The sequence below is a fragment of the Equus asinus genome, chromosome X, assembly GCF_041296235.1.
Source record: "Equus asinus isolate D_3611 breed Donkey chromosome X, EquAss-T2T_v2, whole genome shotgun sequence".
Classification (NCBI taxonomy): domain Eukaryota; kingdom Metazoa; phylum Chordata; class Mammalia; order Perissodactyla; family Equidae; genus Equus; species Equus asinus.
In genome coordinates this window covers 47413139-47435590 of record NC_091820.1, presented here as the reverse complement: position 1 = coordinate 47435590, position 22452 = coordinate 47413139, and the positions used below count along the sequence as shown (strand labels likewise).

Sequence of the window (22452 nt, the reverse complement as noted above, 5' to 3'; positions counted from 1 at the left end):
CCAAATGTGAGGAAATCTAAAAAATGGAGCTCCTGTGGTGACGAGCATTTGGGGTGTCTGTCTGAGCTCCTGAGTTCCTGACCATCCCTCCAGCTGTATCTCCGGCCACCTGTCACAGTCTGTTCCTGGCACAGACAAGGCCTCCCTGTTCCAAGAACAGGACTACTGGGCCACTTCCATCTGAGAAGGGCTGGTGGGGCGTCCAAACGCAGAAACGTGATTGCTTTTCGGGGATATCAATAAACCTCGTGTAGCCAGATGCAGACAGAACCGCAAATGTAAAGCCCTACTATGTACAAAGCAGAAACCTGCGTGCCCTAGCGGCCTGGAAGACGTTGCCCTGACCTCCGACCCAGCCCCCAGGCCGGCCCCTTCCCTCCCGGGGGCCCCGCCGGCTCCTCGGCTGGGAGTCTGAGGCTGCGCGGGCTTGCCCAGGCGAGCGGCCTTCTCAGCATGCGCAGTCACTGCCAGGCACTGCTCCTTCCGCGGGCGCCCTGCAGGGTGCGCGCTCACGCACGCGCACGGGGCCTCTCGCCGCACACGCGCCCCCGCCCCGCCCCGCCCCCGCCCCCTCCCGTGCGCTCGCCCGCCGCCCGCCGCCGCCGCCGCCGCCGCCGCAGCTCTGTAGTATGGCATCGAGGAGAATGGAGACCAAACCTGTGATAACCTGTCTCAAAACCCTCCTCATCATCTACTCCTTCGTCTTCTGGGTGAGTGGCCACGCCGGGCCAGTGGCCAGGCCGCCGTCCGTCAGTCCGGGTAGTGATGCTTGGAGAAAGAAGGGGGAGGAAAAAACCCAAAGCCAAAATCAAACCTTGGCCCCCTCCTTAAGGAGACAGGCGCAGGGGACTGGGCCGGGGCTGCAGGATGGCGGGGCGCAGGCTTGGGGCTGCTCAGAGCCTGGACCGCGCCCGGCGCAGGCTGCAAGGGGCTGCGCGGCGGCGGTGACTGCAGGTTGTCGACCTTTCCCCAAATTTTTTAATTCTTTGATTGATTTTTTAGGCTCGTGGAATAGGGTCAGTCTCTGGGGAAAGTTGCGGGTTTGTCTGTTTTCCTCTCTGGACGCCCCTCACCGCCCTCCCTTACCAGCCTGTTCGCTGAGCCTCTTGGAGCTAACCTGTGGCCGGCTGGCGGCGGGCGTGGGAGCGGGGGTTTGATCCCAGATTCCCGGCGATTCCCGGCCCCGCGGGGCTGCGAGAGGAAGGCGCCAGGAGCCCTGTGCCTGCCTGGCTGGGCAAGGGCGACCAGAGCCCACCCAGTGCACCGGTGGGGGGCAGGCGCCGCCGTCGCGCTGAAATGCACGGAGGGCAGAGGGTTTTACATAAACCAGGGGCATCTTTGAGCTTTCTCGGCGACCCGAGAGAGGGGTCTTATGATCCTTTTCCCACTCCCTTCCACTCTTCATCTGGTCTTTGTGTCATTGCGTGAACCCAGTCCGCAGAGTCCTGGGGGAGGACCCCCGCCGTTTGGTGACAGCAGAAGCGCCCCAACTCTACTCTCCATCTAAGCGGTGATGCTACCAGTCCTTGAAGCTCAATGCAGAAGGGTGACGTCAGTCCCTCAGCCGAGGCCTCGGGGGGCTGCGTGGTGCACCTCGCGGAGGGATGCGCCCTTCTGTGCGCGGGAGGAGGGGGAGGGGGCTCAGGGCTTGTGCCTTACCTCATCCTGTTTGGCAATTCGTGGGATCAGTGCAGGGCTGACACTGCAGTGATTCACTTGGAAGAGTGGGTGGCACGGAAAGACCATTCCCCGTTATTTCTCTTTCCGTGTAGTTTCCCCCGCCCCCGGCAAGTTCCCCATTCCCACACTAAGCCACAGCCACCCTACAGGAGAATGAATGTCTATCGCCCCCCGCCTCCATAATCTGGGTCAGTTCACCTTCCAAGGCAGTCATTTTGAAACCTGAGGCTCTGTAGAAAAAGCCAGTGCCGCCTTTAGTTGTTTTTCTCCTTGCCAGCCCCTTCCCCAAATTAGCCCTAATTTTGGTTTGGACCTGGGCACAGTGCTGTGTGAGGTACCCAGACTTGATGGCGAACCAGGCTGCTTGTAATGACCAAGGCAGGAGCTGAGATTGATTAAGGATAAAAAAAATATCCCTAATGCCTCCCCAACCCCACCCCCGCGGGCATTTCCTTGTCGCTGGCGTTAGTGCTTCTTCAGGTCAGGGAAACTGTGGACTCTGGGGACCTGGCAAACCAAGAGCTCTGCAGTGAGATAGGCTAGATTAACTGGCATATCACACAAGGCGAACACAGAAACGGACTTTATTTGGATGGAAAACGACACAGGTTGAAAAATTTCAGTAGTGGGATTGTGAGCTATGCGCGGATCACATCTTCTGTTCTGCCTGGGGAACGCAATAATGCGTGCTGGTTGCTGAAACTTCCCAGTAGCCATTCCTGGGGACTGGTTTGGCTTTTCATTTGTTTCCTTAAATCTGTTTGTGTTTGACCTTTTAGTGTTTACTTAACTTCTATTTGTTACTGGAGCAAATCATATGGGTGATTATTTTTAGCTTCCTGAATAATAAGGTATACAGTAAGTATGTATGGAGGAGCGGAGTTCTTTCAGCCTCACTGCAGGCTGGAAAGGAAGGGAGTCTTCTAGACTGAGCTTCTTCCTATGAGCTATTATCTTCTTGCTTACCCCCCCCCCCCCCCCGCACGAATCTAATTACTTAATGCCCCCTAATACATCTTAAACAAACACTGCATTTTCTGTCCTCTGAAGTTCCTTGGTGCCTGCATTTTAATTTTCTCCTACTTTCAAGATTTTTATAGTTTTAAATAAAATGTTTACCTGGAGCATTTTCAGTAGGTGAAATAGCATTCAGTAATCATTTCCTACTTTGCAACCAAAAGATCTCTTCAGATGTGAGGGTATTTTAAATAAGACGTTTTTGTTAATAAACCGTGGTCCAAATACTGTGTTGTCCATTGTTCTTTAAATGCTGTTTTTTAATCAACTTTATTGAGATATAATTCACTCTTTTTAAAGTGTACATTTCAGTGGGTTTTTTTGTACAGTATTTTCACAGCTATGTGCAACCATCACCCCCGTCAATTTTAGAACAATTTCATTACCTGAAAAAAGAAACCCCATAGGCTTTAACTATCGTCCTCCATTTCCCCCCAATTCTCCCTCCCCAAGCAATCACTAATTTATGTCTCTATAGATTTCTCTATTCTGGACATTTCATATAAATGAAATCATATAGTATGTGGTCTTTTGTGAATAGCTTCTTTCACTTAGCATAATGTTTTCAAAGATTCATCCATGTTTATTCTTTTTTATGGTCAAATAATACTCCATTGTATGACTGTATCACATTTTGTTCATCCATTTGTCCGTTGACGGACATTTGAGTTGTTTCTACCTTTTGGATATTATGAATAACAGTGCTATAAACATTCATGTACAAGTTTTTGTGTGAACATATCTTTTCATTTCTCTTTGCTGGGAATTACTGGGTCATATGGTAACTCTGTTTTTAATTGTTTGAAGAACTGCCAGACTCTTTGTCCAAAGTGACTGGACCATTTTATATGCCCTCCAGCAGCCTATGAGGGTTCTGATTTCTCCACATCCTTGTTGACATTTATTATCATCTGACTTTTTGATTCTAGCCATCCTAGTAGGTATCTCATTATGGTTTTGATTTTAATTTTCCTGATGAGTAGTGATGTTGAGCATCTTTTTGTGTGCTTATTGGTCATTTGTATATCTTCCTTGAAGAAATGTCTGTTCATATCCTTTACGCATTTTTTATTCGGGTTATTCATTTTTTTATTATTGAGTTGTAAGTGTCCTTTATATATTCTGACTCAGGTCTCTTACTAGATATATCATTTGCGAATATTTTCTCCTATTCTGTGGATTGTCTTTTCACTTTCTTGATGGTGTTCTTTGAAGTATAAACGTTTTTATTTTAATAAAATCCAATTTACCTATTTTTCTTTTGTTGCTTGTGCTTTTGGTGTCATATCTAGGAATCCTTTGCCAAATTCAAGATCATGAAGAAAATGCTATTTATAGGAGTGATTTATCAATTCAGTAAATTCGGTTGATAAATTTATCTTTCTCTAGCACCTAGGACTATGTCTGCCGCAGACTCAAATATTTGTCAGAACTTCTGGGGTTATGTTAAGTAATTAACAAAAAAGATAACCTTGATATCCTTTTAAGTGGAAGATAGAGGAACGATTAGGCAGAATTGTTTTCTTTGTGTGCTTTGTGAATTGTTTTAATAGAACTACTTCTCTTCTCTTACCCCAGTTTACATTTAGAAATAGAAGACATTTGAGCTTAAAATGGTGGTAGACCACTAGCATCAACTGGTTGAGGTACCTAAGCATACACTAAAGCAGAAGCCTACAATTATGAAAGGGAGATTTGTGTTTTATCTGGCCTCTTCTTCTGTCTACAATCGCTTTCCCTCTCTGAGGTGTTCCTCTAAAGCAGTGGTTCTCAACAGGGCACAATTTTGCTCCCCTCCTCCAACATTTGGCAATGTCTGGAGTCATTTTAGGTCACAGCTGGGGTTGGGGTGCTATTGGCATCTAGAGGGTAGAGACGTGGTGCTGCTAAACATCCTATAAGGCACGGGACAGCTCCTCACAACAAAGAATTATCTGGCTCACAGTGTTAACGGTGCCAGCAACTTCTGCCCTGTCGGACTTTACATAATAGTAAGTCCTTTGAAGAAAAATAGAGTCTTATGCAAAACTCACTATATTTTCTGGTGTTTGGAACCACGATACCAGAGCATGTGCGACATAATTGCAAGGAAGAAGACCATCCTCTATGGTGTACCATCATTCTTCATTTAAAGACAAAAGGTAGGTAGTTTTTTATATAATAGTGTTCAAATGGATAGGATGATTTGTCTTCCAGTTAAATAACATCACCTGAATGCTAGGAGAATGGATTCTTTATTTTCCTTGATTTATATGTTTCATTTTCAGGTTTATCGAAGAGGAGGAAGAAACACACCTAGGAGTAAGTTATCCTGTGCTTTAAAGACTAGCAAACAGTGCCTGGCACATAGTAGGTTTACTCAGGAAGTATTTACTTCATGATTGAATGAATAAATGAAATTTGATTAACTACTCTTGGACTCATTTATTTATTTCAACTCATCTCAATTGGGAGGCTTTTTAAAACAGCATTATTTCCAGTCTGTCTGTGGTAACGTAAATGTGTTCCTGACACTGATATATGGAAATGTGGGATAGAGGACTTCATTAAGACTTGCTTATCCTAATGATAGTTCAATTATTATATTTTTATGATCAGCTAGTTTGCCAGACATTTTAGTTATCAAAAATTTTAATTGGAATTTAATTTAAGCTTGAATTAAAAAAGATATCTATCTTGTCCTAATGTAAAATGTAATATCCCTCCTTCACAATAAACATAAATTTTTCAACAACCAGCAAGAAAACTTCATAAATACGCTGCTTACAGGGTAAACTCTGTTTTGATTTATAAGCTTTTTAATGTATTTTAAACACTCATCTGGATTCAAAGCCAAGATTTAAATCCACCACGTCTGAATTCACTAAATGATACTGTGAGGACAAGTATTCCTTGCTTCATTCCAGTGTATATTGGATTTGATGTCTTTGATTATCCAAGGAGGTAATTAGCTTATCAATAGTGCTATCAAATTCTCTTATGGTGAAATATGGCTAATTTTTTTCATTTGGGAAGCATCACTAATTTTTGGGGGGTAAGATTTTAAAAAAATAATAGTCAATGTCTTCTTTTTCTTTTGTCACCCAGAAAGTTTAGGTACTTGGGTTAAATAGAGGGGAAAAAGTCTTAAAGAGCAGTCTTTAACATTTTACATAATGTTTGAATTTGGGCACATACTAAAGTTTATACTTATTATTTTGTGTGTCAGTGCAATTCAACAGTCATTGAATGTCTTTCATACACCAGGTATTTCAGTAGAATGTTTACCAACTTTTACTAGCTGCTGCTTTTAGCATTTTACCTTCATTTTTAAGTAATGTACTTACTCCACTGCTTCTTGACTTTTTCAGTGTTAGGTGTTATATATTGTCTTCTCACTACGGAAGATGAAGATTTAGCTCTCCTACCCCTTTCTCCCATACTCACATCTTTCCGATATGGGGTAGACCCCAATATATCATTTATCATTTTATCATTATCAGATGTCATTTTGGTTAGAGCAGTAGTCAGTGATTACATTAATGCAACTGGGTAAGTCTCTTCACAACTGAGCCATGTAGTGTGTATATTATGAATGCACAGCTTTTTGTTTTCCCTTAGTTAAAAATTGCCTTGTTTGGGGTCCAGCCTGGTGGCATAGTGGTTAAGTTCTCACATTCCACTTTGGTGGCCTGGGGTTTGCAGGTTTGGATCCCAGGCGCAGACCTACACCACTCATCAAGCCATGGTGTGGTGGCGTCCCATATACAAAATAGAGGAAAATTGGTACAGATGTTAGCTCAGGGACAACAATCTTCCTCAAGCAAAAAGAGGAAGATTGACAACAGGTGTTAGCTCAGGGCCAGTCTTCCTCACCAGAAAAAGAAAATTTGCCTTATTTTATATCCTTTGTTTGTTTTCCATGCTCACCAGTAATTTATCCCTATACTCTCCCCAAGAACTATGTATTTCACTCAGTATGTTCAAACATAGTGTCAGTTCTTATTGGAGACATTTCTCCTAGAGCATTCTGACCTTCAATCTGGACTAGTTTTCTCTGGACCTTTGAAAAGCTGACATCGTTATAATCTCCCTTTACCAGCATGCTGGGGAATCTTGTCTCCTTTTATGTTGGATCCTCAGTTTTCCTAGATGTCCTGTCTTTCTCTTTCTTGATTTGTGCCTTCATTTTGGTGGAACAAATCTTCTAATAACTTTCTGGAAAAGAGTGCATAGGAGGTTGATTTTTTGAGGCCTTGCAGGTGTAAAAATCTTAATTTGCTCTTGCCCCTATAGTTTGGCTGAGTATAGAATTCTAGTTTGTAAATCATTTACCCTCAGAATGTTGCTGCCTCCCCCTCAACCCCCAGTTTTCTGGCTCTTCTTGTTACCATTGAGAAATCAAATGGTATTCTGATTCTTTTTAAATTCTGCTTTTCTTCTCTGAAGGCTTTTGGAAACCCTTTCCTGTTCCTGCTGCTCCAAAATTTCACAATAGTATGCCTTATTGTATGTTTATTTTCATCCCTTCCCTGTGCACCCTTTCAATCTGGAAACTCAGGTCCTTCAGTTGGGGGAAATTTTCTTGAACTATTTTTTTAATTTCTTTCCCTTCATTTCTCTGTTCTCTCTCTTTCGACATTGGCCCTCTTAGATAGAGTCTTGAATTTCCTCCCCTTCTATTTTCTCCCTCTTAGTCCTTTTGTTCTACTTTCTGGGAGATCTCTTCCACTTTATCTTGCCTGCTATTGCTTTTTTTCACTTGTTTTATATCTTGATTTCTAGGAGCTCTTTTTTGAGGTCCGAATTTTCCTTTTTCTAGCTTCTTGCTCTTGTTTCATAAGTGTAATAACTTTTTAAACTCCCTCTGACAATATCAATGATTTTTTTTTAAAGTTTGCTTCTTTCTGCATTGTTCCCTCCAAAAGTCTCTGTTTTCTGGAATATTACAGACTTACCTTCAAGTTCTGGTAAGCATTTGCTCTCTGTTCTGTTTGTTGTTAGAGTAGAGCACTAGGAAGCTGATTGGAAGCTCCTAGCATGAAGTGGGAGTTTGTGGCTTCTAAGTTAGGTGATTTGTCTGGGCAGTTGAGTTTTGGAACCAAGGTCAGTATCTTTGGGTCTTTTCCAATGGTCTGATAAGATTTCCTACAGAAGAATCTTCCAGTCTTCTCTCTGGATGAAGAAGGTTAGAGATATGGGTATCTCCACATGCAGTCTCTAAACCTTTGTTTAAGCTCCTATTTCAAGTATAGAATCTATGCCCACTCTGCTTTTATTCCCCAGTTCAGAGACCCTCTGTTTCACCCTCCCTAGAAAGGAAATCGCTGAACCTGTGCTGAAATGGGGGAGAGGCCAGAGATGGTAGTTGGAGGGTATCTAATTACTTTTCAAAAAGGTTTTTACTAAATCCTCCTTATTTTAGCCCCCTTTCATCCCTAGTTCCAGGTGTGCGTGGAGCTGCCTTTTGGGGGTGCTAGTTAGTGTGCACATATTTTATTTTTGGCTTTTCTCACAGCTGCCATAAGATTTGGCTTTTTCGCAGCTTTCAAAATGTCATTGCAGTTGTCTCCTCTTTCATTCTCTTTGTTGTTGTGGGTTAAAAAAATCTTTTAGTGTCATTTCAGTGGAGTTTTGGGACATAGCCAAGGTAAACGGATGTGTTCAATCCATCATCTTTAACTGGCAGGCCTTTATATCTGTATCTCCACATTGCATGGTACTAATTAAATACACAGTTGATTGTGAATGATTGAATGGAGCTTGTAAAATGGCAGTAGTTGAGCTATTCTAGTAGATATTGGTATCTACTTTTAAATTGTCAAAAAGCTTTTGGATGTCAAGGGGAGCGTTCTGGGTTGGAACGGGCTTACTAAGGCACGTCCTCCTTAAGGTCATCTAGTCATCAAGGACTGGAGTTGGACAACTGGGAATGAAGCTCTGAAGCTTGCTGCTGCTTTTTCTGCTCTTCTAATTTCTTCCCACCAGGTGAAGGCCCATGTGTTTTCTGACCTAATTCAGACCTTGCTGGACTAATTTAATGTGGAAGCAGCAGAGTTCAAAGTATGGTGGGGAGTGGGGCGCTTGATGTTAAACGGCTTATTGCCCTGCTGCTTTCTGTTCCTACAATGATAACCCTTCATGCTTATTATAGGACTTGTACATTATAATATGAAGAGGCTATTCTCATTTAATCTTTACTTCGCATATGCAATATGCAGTTAGGATATGTGCACTACCTTTTAGAGCATTTGGGGAACATTAAGTCTTTTCCACTTAGTAGTTGCTTAGAAACTAGCTGAATTTTTGTCCAAATAGAATGAAATACTTTTCTTAGTTTTAATTATAGCTGGAGTTCTTGATTTGACCCTACCATGAGTTATATTACTTATGATTCATTGACTGTTCAGCATTATAAACTGTTTTAAGTAAGCACCTCAGAAGGTGCTGAGAACCGAAAGTCATCTGTGACTGCGTTTCTTTGTTTAAACGTGTTAAACCCTTGACATAGGTGACTAATGCACTGCTAAACCAATTTGAAACAGACTTTAAAAATATATTCTTATGTTTTTTCCTTCTTTGGTCCCTTTACAGCAGCTTCTGGTTTGGGTTATCTATTCACGGCGAGCAGATCGTTGGATTACTGCTCTTGAATTTCCTTTTTTGGCTGTTATCTCACTTGCCGTGACAGAATGCTTTTCATTCTTGGCTGAACATTTTTGTCGTCTTTTATATAGAGCCCCAGTATTCATCGAGAAAAGGATATAGGGGGAAACGATAGGAGAGGGTTTTTCTTGGTGTTTTCTCTTTCTGTTATTTGATCAGTTGAACATGTAAGCATGTAACATAGTTTGGACATAGAGGTAAGGATCACAGTTCTACTGTGGAAGAATTTCTTTATTGCCTTCTGTAAGGTATTTTTCATCATCATCTGTTTTAGGAGAAATTGCAGGTGCCTTATACTAGAAGATGGGTGGGTCAGGTGCAATCTAGATCAGTGATTCTCAACCGTGTTTACACAGCAGGATTGCCTAAGGAGCCCTAAAATATATGCTTAGACCCCACCCTAAGAGATTCTGATTCAGTTGGTTTGGAGTGGTTTGCCAGCATTCGTATTTTCAAGATAACCTCACAGGTGATTGAGCTGTGCAAGTAGGATTGAGAACTATTGATTCAGAGAGAACTCAGTATATAATAGCAGGCCTGGTTCATCTTGAGTCTCCTGGATCTGGAGATAGCTAGGGAATATCTTGCTGTTGAGTGTCTAGCACTGGCCTATTGATTTGGTCTGCTTTGCCCAAAAGTCCGAGGCTAGGTCTCTACAGTCTTTAAGTAAACCAAAATGGCCTTGTCACTCTTAGGAGACCTTGCTAGTCATTCCTAACTAGAGGAGTGCTCATCAGAATCACTAAGGGCCTTTTAAAACACAAATGTTCAGTCTTATCTCATGAAGTTTCAATTTTAATTGATCTGGAGAAGGGCCTGGGTATGTATTTTTTAAAACCATTCCCAAAGTGGTTCTGAGTCCTAGGGTGCGGCTCTGTGGTCCATGATGCAGCTTGTTATAAACAACTTCTTCCCACATGAATGCCTTCCTGTGATGTTATCTGTGGTACCATAAAGCTAGTTGGAGAAGAAGGTTCCACAAGGAAGATGTAGCCAATCCAGTATTTTTCTCACCCACTAAACTGATCTCTGGCAAGCGTCTCCAGTTGAACTCTTGGAGTTTGCAGTAGTTTCCATTCCTTAGGGGGAATCTTTCTGTTCACGGTTGCACTGAGAAGTTAGGAAAAGTCTTGGTTTGCCCTCTATCAAAAAATTGGACTGTCATCGAATGTGTAAAACAAAAAGCAGAATTGATTACTTACCAAAGTTAAGGGAGCTATGCTAATTAAGCCCAGTTTATGAGTGAAGCAGATTGCTAATCCGTTTTTGGAAGTGTGGTTGTATTTGGGCATTGCTTTGGTTACATGGTTGACCTTAGAACCATGGCTATTTGGGTGAAACTGTTGTTGATTGACTCTGAGAAGCATGTTCGCTGCAGTGTCTGCTGCTGATTGGTTGCCCGTGGATTGTGGGAGGCTGTCATTGTAATTGGTTTCCAGAAGTATATTCCCTGAAGCAAGTTGAGTTGTCATTGATAATTAGACTGAGGTGAATTGGCATTGATCAAATAGGTTTAACAGTGGATGCTAGTGGTGACTAGTTACCATGCCTATTGAATAATCAATCTTCTTTCCCTGAGGAGTGTAGAGACTTTTATTCTTGCCTCAGACTACCAACTTTTGCTTCTCAGTGAAATGAGGTTGCTTCTGCACCTCAATTCCCGTTCTCCAAACATCATCATGGTGATATGTAGAATTCCTGGGTCACTTCACATTGTTCTAATTATTTCACAAATACTAATTGAGAGTGTATGATTTCCAGGGATTGTAACCAGGTCTTCCCAAAGGTAGATCCCTTTGGGTTGAAAAGTAACCCAAAGCTTGATAATGAGGCTGGGTGGTAAATGTTACTCAATATCCCTTTCATGTCCTCATCTCTGCTTGTGTTCAATTTCTATTTCTAATGAAGCTTTTGAGGATTTCTCGCTTCTCTCAATTTCTGTTTCCTATTCGAAACTATATCACTCAGTTGGTATTTTAACTATTGCCTTCTGTTACAGGGGATTTGAAATTGGGCCTTTGAAGTCTTGGCTAGGACATTTGCTGTGTGACCTTAGGCAAGTCACATAATCCCTCTGAGCCTCAGTTTCCTCTTCAGAATTGAAGATATCTGTGCTTATGCACTTCAGTCAAGTATTGAAGGTTAATGACATTCAAGTGTTTTGTAAAGTGTGACACGTGTATTTTGGCAACATTATTCCTTATGGTGTAGAATGTTGCTTTTTTCTTAATTTCTTTAACATGGGAGGTACTATGTCACTATTTGTTAAATGAATAAATTGATCAGAACACTCCTTATCCTGGAAATTAAGCATTAACTTTTCGGGTTTTATAGTTTGCTACCAAAGAGAGGTGGAATTCCAGAAGGGTTTGAATGGGAACCAAGAATATATATTGAGTTTAGGTCGCTGAGTATAGCTCTGTCATTGGCTTGAGGGTATTCCTTATCTAGGATAAATAAATATAAACCTGTCACTTAAAATCAAATGAAGAATTGATGACTTCCCTTATTCTTTTTTTAATAAACTTTTAATTTTAGAACTTAAATTTAAAGTTTTAAAATTACAGAAGATTTAAATTTACAGAAAAATTGTGGGTATAGCACATGTGGTTCCCATATACCACACAACTAGTTTTTCCTATTAACATCTTACATTAATATAGTACATTTGTTATAGTTCATGAACCAAGATTATTACATTATTAACTAAAGTCCATACTTCATTCAGATTTTCTGAGGTTTTACCTAAGATCCCATTCAGGCTACCACATTATATTTAGTAGTCATGTGTCCTTAGACTTCTTCTGACTGTGACAGTTTCTCAGACTTTCCTTATTTTTGATGACTTTGATAGTTTTGAAGAGCAGAAGTCATGTACTTTGTAGAATGTCCCTCAATTGCGATTTGTCTGATGTTTTTCTCATGGTTAGACTGAGGTTATGTGTTTTGGAGAGGAAGACCACAGAGGTTAAGTACCAGTTTCATCACATCATATGAAGAGTACATATTATCAACATGACTTATCACAGTTGATGTTGACCTTGATTTCCTGGCTGAGATAGTTTTTCAGGTTTCTCCTGTAAAGTTACTCTTTTTCTCCCTTTCCACACTGTACTCTTTGGAAGAAAGTCACTATGCCTAGCTCACACTTAAGGAGTGGGAAGTTATACTCCACTTCCTTGAGAGTAGAGTATCTACCATTATTCTTTTTATTAACAGAGATTATTTCCATTCAACAAATGTTAAAACCAACAGTAAATATTTGTTCAAACAAAAAGTAAAATATTAAAAACGTTGGAGTTAGTTGGGAACTAAACAGTGATTCTTGCTTACCACTATTATTTATGATTTTGGTTTATCTAGCAAATGCAATAAGAGAAAAAATAACTTAATGTTGGAAAAATGAGAGATGAAATTCTCTTTTCATGGATGCAATTGTTGTATACTAAGAAGCCCAATATATTCTAGTTTGAAAAAAATAAGAGAATTGGTAATGTGGTTGGATACAAGATAAAAATACAAAAATTAATTGCTTTTCATTATTTTAGCATAGCCTTAGAAAAGGAGAGGGAGGGAACATTCCAATCTCACTAACAACAGAAATCATAACTACTTTAGAATAAAGTTAATAAGAAAGGCAAGACTCTTGTATGAAGAAAACTAAAATCTTAGAAAGTAAGATCTGAACAGATTAAGGGACACTGTGTTCCTGATTGGGGAGATTTAATATCATAAAAATATCAGTTTTCTAAAAATGTGTTTAATGCAATTCCAAATAGAATTCCAGCAGGACTTTTTTTTTGGCGGGGGGGGCTGGCACTTGATAATAATGCTTATGTAGAAGAATAAATGCCTGAGAAATCAAGAGAGATTGGGGGGGAAAGGAAGTATGTGCCTTACCAGTTATCAGAATATACTATTGTGTCAGACAGACTATAAGATGGCTGCCATGATGCCCAATTCCTGGTTTTCATACCCTTGTATCATCTCCTCCACTCGGATGTGGGCAGGACCTGTGGCTTGCTTCTAATAATAGAATGCAACAGAGCTGTTCGGATGTATGTGAATACACATACATAATTACATTGGATGAGCTTGTAATGTCTATCTTCCTGAGAGATTCTGTTCCTGGCTGGCTTTGAAGAAGCAAGCTTCCATGTTGTGATCTGCCCTATCGAGAGGGCCACAGGCAAGGAACTGAGGGCAGTCTCTGGCTGACAGCCAGCAAGAAACTGATGCACTCAGTTTGGCAGCCTGAAAGCAACAGAATGATGCCAGCAATCAAGTGAACTTAGAAGCGGATCCTTCCCCATTTCGGCCTCAGATGAGACTGGACCCACCTGACACCTTGATCGCTTTGTGAGACCCTGAAACAGAAGACCCACTTAAGCTGTGCCCAGACTCCTGACCTCACAGAAACTGTGAGATCGTAATTGTGTGTTGTTAAGCCTCTACATTTGTGGTAGTATTGCTATGTGGCAATACATAATTAATACAACTATAAAGCCACTAATTGATTCAGTATGATGTTGACTTAGAAATAGGCAGATAGGTCAGTGGAACAATAGAGAATCCAGATATAAATTCTAGTGTGTATGGTTTAATGTATGAAAGGAGACATTCATTTTTGTTAGGGAAAACTAGGTTTAAATGATGCTGGTACTACTTGAGACGTGGAAGAAAATAAAATTGGAGCCCTTATTTAAGTTATACTAAAACTTTTAGTTGGTTAAGTGCTTAAATATAAAAGCAAAACAAAATCCTGTCAGAAAATATAGAGATCATGTGTGCAATATAGGAGTCAGAGAGACGGCCTTAACCAAGCTGGAGACTCAGAAGCAATTCAATTAAAAAATCAATGTATTTGCTTATAAATTTTTTTAATTATATGGCAAAAGGTACAATAAATTCAGTCAAACAGTTGTGGTGAGATAAGGGGCTAGTGCGAGATGGTTAACTAATATACTGCTTTCTTCATTAAGAAAATCTTGTTACAAAAAATCTATTTACCTACTGATGCAAGCTCCTCCCCATTTGGGACTGATAGCAGTTTGCTGACCAGCACTGGCCCACTGGCCACACTTTGGGAATTACTGCTCTAGGGAAGAGGTTGGCAAACCATTTCTGTAAATGGCCAGATAATAAATATTGTAGGCTTTGTGGGCCATACAGTCTCTGTTGCAACTGCTCAGCTCTGTCATTGTCATGTGAAAGCAGAGTAAACAAATGTAAATGAATAAGCAAGGCTATATTCAAATAAAACTTTATTTACAAAAAGAGATTGCCAGCCAGATTTGACCCATGGCCTATAGTTTGCTGACTCCTACTCTAGGGCATACCAATATAAGGAAGCTATAATCCTTAGCCTCAAGAATTAAAGTTTAAAGTTTTATATGGGCCTATAGGAGTGGGAATGAAACAAGCCTCACAATTTTTAGCTTAAAAGAGCTAGTCATGCACTATCCAATAAGGCAGCCCCTTGAGCACTTCAAATATGGATAGTACAAAATGAGATGTGCTCAAAGTGTAAAATACGTATCAGATTTCAGAGATTTAATATTAAAAAAACGTAAGACATCTCAAGTTTTATATTAGTTACATGTTGAAATGGTAATATTTTGGACATATTGACTTAAATAAAACATTAAAATAAATTTCACCTGTTTCTTTTTATTTTGAATGTGGCTACTAGAAAATTTAAAGTTAGATATGTGGCTTGCTGATGTAACTATTGGATAGCACTGGACTAGAAGCACTAGAAGTTTAAATTAAGTGCTAAGGGACCCAGGGAGAGAGCTTATCTGGCTGGGGAGTTTGGAAAGGGCGTGTGGATGGCATGGACCTTGGAGAATGATGGGATTTTGACAAGTGGTGCTCTGAGAGGATAATGAAGGCTGTCAGGTGGAGGAAGTGACATCAGTAGAGGTGTGGAGAAAGCAGAATGGTTTCTGTGTTTGGGACAGGAGTAAGTTTAGCTGTAATAAGGGACAAAGCATGTGATGAGTCTAGGTAAGTGGGCACAGGCCTTATTGTGGGTTGACTTGGGTTAGGGCTTTGGACCTGTTTTGTCTGGCAGGTGAGGGGTTAGGCTATATTTCTGAGCAGGGGGTGGTAACTTTGGAAGCTGTTTACAGGTCTAATCTAGAAACAGTAAGTTGGTTGGATTGGAATGAGAAAGGCAAGTGACGAATCCACGTTAACTAGGAAAGAACAAAGGTCTAATAAAGGGGACAATAGGAATGAAGAATAGAGGACAGCAGAAAGCCACTTTATGATGTGGCAAGGATATTTGTGAATAAGTGAGAACCCTAGTGTTATGTGCTTGAAGAACCTGGATGATGGTGGTGCCCTCATGGAAATGCAGGCCTTAGGAGAAGTTGGCTTGAGACTAATGTGATGTGTTCCATTTTGCATATGTTTAGTTTGAGACACCAGTAAATTTCAAAGGCCAGGTCTCAGAAGCTTGCTCCCTTGTGTTTTTTGCTGACAAAAGTGGCCCTGGACAATTCTTTAGTTTTGGCATACCTGTACTTCCTGACCCTTCCCACCGTACACCAGGGTCACAGTTAATTGACTGGGGGGAAAGGAACTGACCCTGGGATATTTGCCTGTTGGCTATTCAGAGGAACTTGAGATGACGAGGCTTGTAAGATCTGGATGGAGCAGTTCTCTTTTGGGCATTTGATCTCGAGATACAAGAGACATAGCTGCTATAGGGACAGAAGGAGAAAGAAACACAGGCAGAAGTAGCAGGGAAAGGGAAAACCTAAGTCATTGGGAGTGGTGGAGAGCTGAGTGGGACCAGTGAACTCTTGGCCAGTAGATGATGTAGGCTCCTGGACAGCTCTGCAGCAGCCCATGCTTTTCCCTTCTGGCCTGGAAGAGTGGCTCTTCATGGTTCTGGTCAGATATGGCCAAGTGGATGTGATTCCTATCCTGCTGTTTCCTCCTTTTTCCTAACAGTAAAGCTCCTTGACTAAAACCAAGAAGGGTGATTAGGTGGATCTTTGAAGTCATTAGAAAGGCAGTTTTGGAATTAGGAGGTTGGTATGGAGATGCAAAGTTGAGAAAAGCCCATTTGTTCATGGAAGAGGCATGATATCATAAATAGTATTCTTTTCAACTGCACAGGAGGCCCAGAGTTCTAAATGCAATTGATGCCAAGTTGTTTGCTGATAATAGGCGTAGCGAAGCATTCAGCCAGCAGCACTAATGGAAGCCTGAGTTTCCAGTAAGTCGTATTTAAGGGGTGAAGGTTCTGTGAGAGGGTAGGAGCAAGTCATTCGAGCAAGTTACTTATTAATCTCCTTAACAGCAGCTGCTCCCTTTGTGAAGTAAGGCTGGCACTTGTTTTAGTTTATATCCTTCAGAGATGTTTTTAGCACAAACAAGTAACTGCTTTGTAGTATTTTTCATAAGATAAGTCACGGTCTACAGAGGTAGTAGCTAGCCTGACAGTTTTTATAAACAGCTTAGAACAGGCAGCTCTGAGTGGTGGCTCAGTGAGTGCTTTGGGAGGCTTTGATTGGGTCTAGATGACAAATGGAGGTGCAATGCACTTCTCCATATCATTGGAAACTCGGATCAAAGTCTTTTAAACTAAGATGTCCAGAGTGAACTCTGTATATGGCATGCGAATTATTTTGAGATAAAAATAGAGGAAAAGAGAGGTACGTAAATGAATGTTCTAATAAAAAAGCTGTTCAAATAAGCTGTTTACAAAACAATATGTATATATGGTATACCATGTTTGTAAGGAAAAAAGTGCACGTAACAAATCCTGGAAGAGGACCCACATCAGAATGTTAATAGTTATGGTTGGGTGGTAACATAAGTCATGGGTTACTTTTTTCTTTGTGCTTTTCTTTATTTTCCATTTTTTTCCCTCCCCTTACATATAGCATCAATTACTTTTGTAATTAGGAAAACAGTAAATGCTGTTTGAAAAGCAAAATTTTTCTGGGCATTGTATAGTATATAGTTTTCTTTTGTTTCTCAAAGATGGAGTGCCTGTTCTTACCACATCATCTCATTTATAACACAGCAGTTCTTGGACCCAGTCCATTTTAGTGATCAGATTAAATTGGTGCAGAGCAAACACACATTTAACTTGAGTTTTAAGCCTTGTCTCTTCAAAATAAAGGAAAATGCTTGTTCCTATTGTACGTTTAAACAATTTTTCTCAATATAGTTCAGATATAATACTAAGACAGGAAATAATATAATTATCTGTGTATCTACCACCCAACTTTATCAGATCTTGGCATTATGCCTTATTTGCTTTGGGTATTTGGTTTTTTAAAGAAATAGGAAAAAGTTACAGTTGATTCCCATATGTCACCTTCTCTGTCATAAATGAAGAGTTTATCAGTCGAGCCTATTTTTATACATTTACTAATATGTACATATCCGTAATTATTATAATGTATTGCTTTCAGATCTTTAAACATTGTATAAATGAATCATGCCATGCATATTGTTTTGAAACTTGCATTTTTTACTTGACATTGTTTGACATGTTTCTATGTTGATAGATGTGGCTCAAGTTTAGGGATTGAAAAACTATGAGCCAGATCTAGCCAGCCACCTCTTTTTGTAAATAAACTTTACTTATTATCTATGGCTGCTTTCACACCAAAACAGCAGAGCTCAGTAGTTGTGATGGAGACTATACGGCCTGGAAAGCCTAAAATATTTACTATCTGGCTCTTTAGAAAAAGTTTGCCAACCTCTGATCTAGTTTACTTTTTGTATGGATATATCATTATTTATCCATTTTCCTGCCTGCGGACACTTGTTTTCTGTTTCTTTGTAAGAAGTGATGCTTTGGTGAACATTGGTATATATAGCTCCTTACCACTTGAGTGAGAGGGTTTCTAGTGTAGCATATTGATCATGAAACAATTAAGCTCTTTGTATATTTTGGTCCTGTTTTCCATAATTAGCAAAAAAAAAATCCAAGGCAGACATGGGCCCTGTTAGCTGATAGGTATGTTATTTAGTGGTTTGAGATAGAGAAGATATTTTTGTTCTTGATTTAAATGGTTTTTCTCAAAGTGGATTTTTATTGCTGGGAGAGGGAAAAGTGCTGAGTGGTCCATATGGAGCAAAGCAAGAGTTACGAATAGTCCTGTCAGCAGTAAGGGAGTACCCACTGTATGTAGTTAACTATTAGGTCATCGTGATGGTGGTGGTGTTGTCGTTACTATTAAAAGCTACTACTATGATTACTGATCATTTTCTGAAGGACGAGGATAGTATTAAACACTTCACCTGCATTATCTTGTTTAATCCTCACAAAAACCTGTTGAGGTAGTAATTGCTGCTGCTTGTTTTGAGAAGAGGCAGCTCAGGTCCAGAGTTTGGCCCAAGGTCGTGTTTAAGTAAGGCTTCCATTTGGACTTCATATGCACTGGGCCTGGTGCTCAATGTCCAGGGGCACAGTTCTCCGTGGTAGACCTTTGTAGATGGGTTAGAGGATACTCTGAGAATCCGCACTGCCCTGAGGCACAAGTCCTCATCGGTTCCAGCCTTGGCTCCTATGAGCTGGCCAAGGCTTCAGGAACAAAGGAGAAGCCTTGGTTTTCCAGAAAGGTCAAAGTTTACAACTTCAGTGGGAGTAATTATCCTACATGATTCTTTTGTAGAAAAGTGAGGCCAGGGCCATCTTTTCACATTTTTTTCCTGTCCTCCCAGCTCAAACTCCAGTTTCCCAAATGAGAGTTATGCTGCTTCACAAATAGTGGATGCTGAACAGTGTCTAAGGGGCATCAGGCTCAGTGCTCTTCCTGAACAACTGGGCAACTGCTCGTTCACTTCTAAAGGTTTGAATCTATAAATGTCTTTTCCCCTCTTCAGTTTGTGGCTAGTGTGGGCAAGACATAAGAAATCCTGAAAACTTTCATGGGGGTAGATAGTCTCTCCACTCTCATTTTTTTAAAAAAGTGTGTGTGTATGTGTGTGTGTATATATATATATATGTATATATATGTATATACATATACCTAAAAGACTCTAAATTACTAGCCCAAACTACATGGGTATTATTTCTCCTGCTGCTGTGAAATATGGTAAGGATATGAACTTGTCTCTTATAGCTATAAGCTCCCAACCACTTTGAATAAGACAGAAGCCAAGGCATTAAAATCTGCTGGAGATGCAGTTTCTTCTTTACTTTAAAGAAACAAAGCTGAAGGCGGCAGGAATCATCAGGCATTTTCCTATGGAGCTGAAACTAGCTTAAATACAGTTATCTAAGCCACACATGGACACACAGATAAAGCTCATTGGCACAAATGCCAAGTAAAAGTTTGTCAGCTGAAGTGATTTTGCTTGCTCCCTTGAACTTGCTTTCCAGCCATAATCTGACCGGGCGTTCATACTCCTATATATGGCAAGAGGAATTCTTGTTTATATCACGGTAATTTGCTATCTTAGCTCTGACGAAAAAATTTCAGACATTAGAGTGCATTGGAAAAGTTCTAGTTTTAAACAGGAAATTCCTCCCAGGCTGCTAAAATTACATCCTATAGATGGGCCTCCTTTTCTTTCTGCTTGTAAGAGTAGTCATATACCAACAACAGTGATAATAATTCATCATACGTTATGAATACAAAGCTGTTAACATAAATTATTCCTTAAACTGTATTAGTTAATGCACAAGTGTTCTACATCTGCCATCACCCAAACTGGAATACCCTTCTCCTGTCCCAGAGCTATCAGGTGGCAGAAGGAAGTGATTTGAACCTTAGGGCCTGTTGACTTGGGGCCTAGCTTCAATAAACCTGGCTTAAATCTAGCGTTCTTATGTAACCATGGCAACATTTTTCTAACTCAGCTCTGGGGCCTCTGACTTCCTGCTACATCAGGTCCCTATAATTGTAAAGTTTGACTAATAAGGATTTTAGAGGGTTTTTAAAAAAAAAATCTATTTCTAGATGGGGCCATTAGCCAGAGAGACAGAAAAAGCTGCATTCAGGTTAAGTCTAAATTGAGAGGAATGTGCAAAGTTACGTTTTTTGTATGTGAGGTAGCCCTCCACACCCCCTCCAGCAATTAATGAACGGAATTTGTCTGTCTTTGTCTTTTCTTTCATTCCTACCTTCCCCCACTTTCCTTTCCTCATATATGTATTTGTTGTATCCATTGCTTACGTTATAAATGCTGAATTTTTGCCTGGCCCTCACCTTCACTCATATCCCATGAATCACCAAGCCCTATTTGTTCTAAGTCTTAATTAAATAGCTCTCACATTGCTTTCCTTCTGTCCGGCTCACTGCCCTTGTTTTTCCTTTCACTTGGACCATTGCAGCATTTTTCCAACTGCTTTCCCTACCTCCACCCTTCTCATTTCATCTCACCTTTCCGTTGAAGTAATTGTTCTAAAACAAAGCAATCTGATAGAAACTCGTAGTTGTTTCAGGTTACCTACAAGGCTAAGTTCAAATTTTTCTGTGTGCTGATAAAAGACCCTTGATGATTCTCACTACACCCCTGCTCATCTTTCTAGCTTCCTTTCTGGTCATCAGCTCCAGTTCCTCCCTCTGCTTAAGGAATCTCACTTGTCTTCAAGATTTAATTCCAATGTCAAATTCTCTAGGAAGCCTTGCCTTTCTTGACAGCCTCTCCCTGCCACTCTGGAGTCAGTTTCCTACTTCTATGCCATCTTTGAACTTTGCCCATCCATTTCGGTACTTGTATAGTAATCATTTACTTGCTTACCTGTCGGTCTTCCCTGTTTGTTCATTGCCTTTGCTCGAGGAATATTCTGGGAATATTGAGTGCCTGTCATATGCCAGTTTCTGGGATTTACTGGTGAACAGAATGAACAAGATGCTCTGTGAGGAAAATAGACAATAAAAAGAAAACAAATATGATAATTTAAAATAGTGATAAGTGCTCCGGAGGAAAGAGTTCATAGAATGGTGGTGTAGGGCCTTACTTGATAGAGTGATCACAGAAAGCCTCCCTGAGGAGGTGACATTTGAGCTGAGGCCTGAAGAATAAGGAGGATCCATAGTTTTGAATCTAGATGATGCAGAATTCAGTTTGTATTTTTTGCTATTTCCTGACCATTGTTAACCCAATCGTTCCAATTATCTGTGCCAAAGCAGATAACTTAGAAGTCAGTTTACTGTTTGGGATTGCTGCCGTGTCCCCCCCCCCCCCCCCGCCCACCATTGACAGCAGTACCAGATTTGCCTTCCTAATTATTAATTCTTTTAGTTGGAAAAAACACAAACCTGATTTTTTTATTTTTTAAAGGAGGAGTATAAACAGTGCAGTAGAAATGAAAAAGGACTGTCTTGGTTAATCTACACATGGGCAATTAAGAGATGGGCATGATATATATAAAGCACTTTGTTGTTAAATATAATTGTGGTTGGAATGAGCTAATGAAATTAAGGTGGGCTATTCTGCCATTTCCTGAGACTTGCATGGTCCTTCTCTCTCATTTCCCTTCCATCTAACCTTGAAAATTTCTCCACTCATTTCTTTTATCTGAACTTGTGTGTCTTCATGGTTTATTCACACATACAATCGCTGTCTTTACTTTTATGATTATCACTGCTAATTTAAAAAAAATACGGTACCCTGCTTTGTAATGACAATAAAACCTTTTTGTCGTGAAATATAATTGTCAACCCAAAATTTTCCGTGGCTGATAAATATCAGTTGTAGATCTAGACTTGTGTATACAATCTTAAGTCTCTCAAATCAACTTTGTATGTGTGCCTTCTGAAAATGAATTGATAAACATCAATTCAGAGACTTGTGGTTATTCTAAACCCATTGTCAATTGGACTTCTTTTTGCATAATGATTTTTTTTGACGCCACCAGCTCTAGATTTAATCTATTGTGTGACATCAATCAAATAGTTTTGAAATTATGAACCTAAGCACTCTTTAGGAAAAGCCCCTGATGAGCGTGACTTTATCACATCACTTCCAATTAGCCTGTGGTCTTTGTCATTGTATCTTCGTATCTATGCAATTGTAATCATTCTAAACACACTGAGTTCTGCTTTTTCCAGTTAATGTTATTCAGATGCGGACTTGCATGTTTCGAAATGACTGTATTATTTTGTGTTTGAAAAATTAAGCCTTTAT

General features: G+C 40.3%; 1 protein-coding gene across 3 annotated transcripts in view; it reads left to right on the top strand.

Moving 5' to 3' along the window:
• The first annotated feature begins 418 nt into the window (after nucleotides 1–418).
• The window catches only part of TSPAN7 (tetraspanin 7), a 128860-nt gene continuing 106826 nt past the window's right edge, over nucleotides 419–22452 (top strand). For 2 of the 3 annotated variants that reach the window (XM_070502019.1, XM_070502020.1), the window contains exon 1: nucleotides 526–710. In XM_070502019.1, the coding sequence (XP_070358120.1) occupies nucleotides 630–710 (81 nt within the window). In that variant the 5' untranslated portion in view covers nucleotides 526–629. Of the gene's footprint in view, nucleotides 711–22452 lie in introns of all 3 variants that reach the window. The other variant, XM_044763878.2, reaches the window with a different exon arrangement.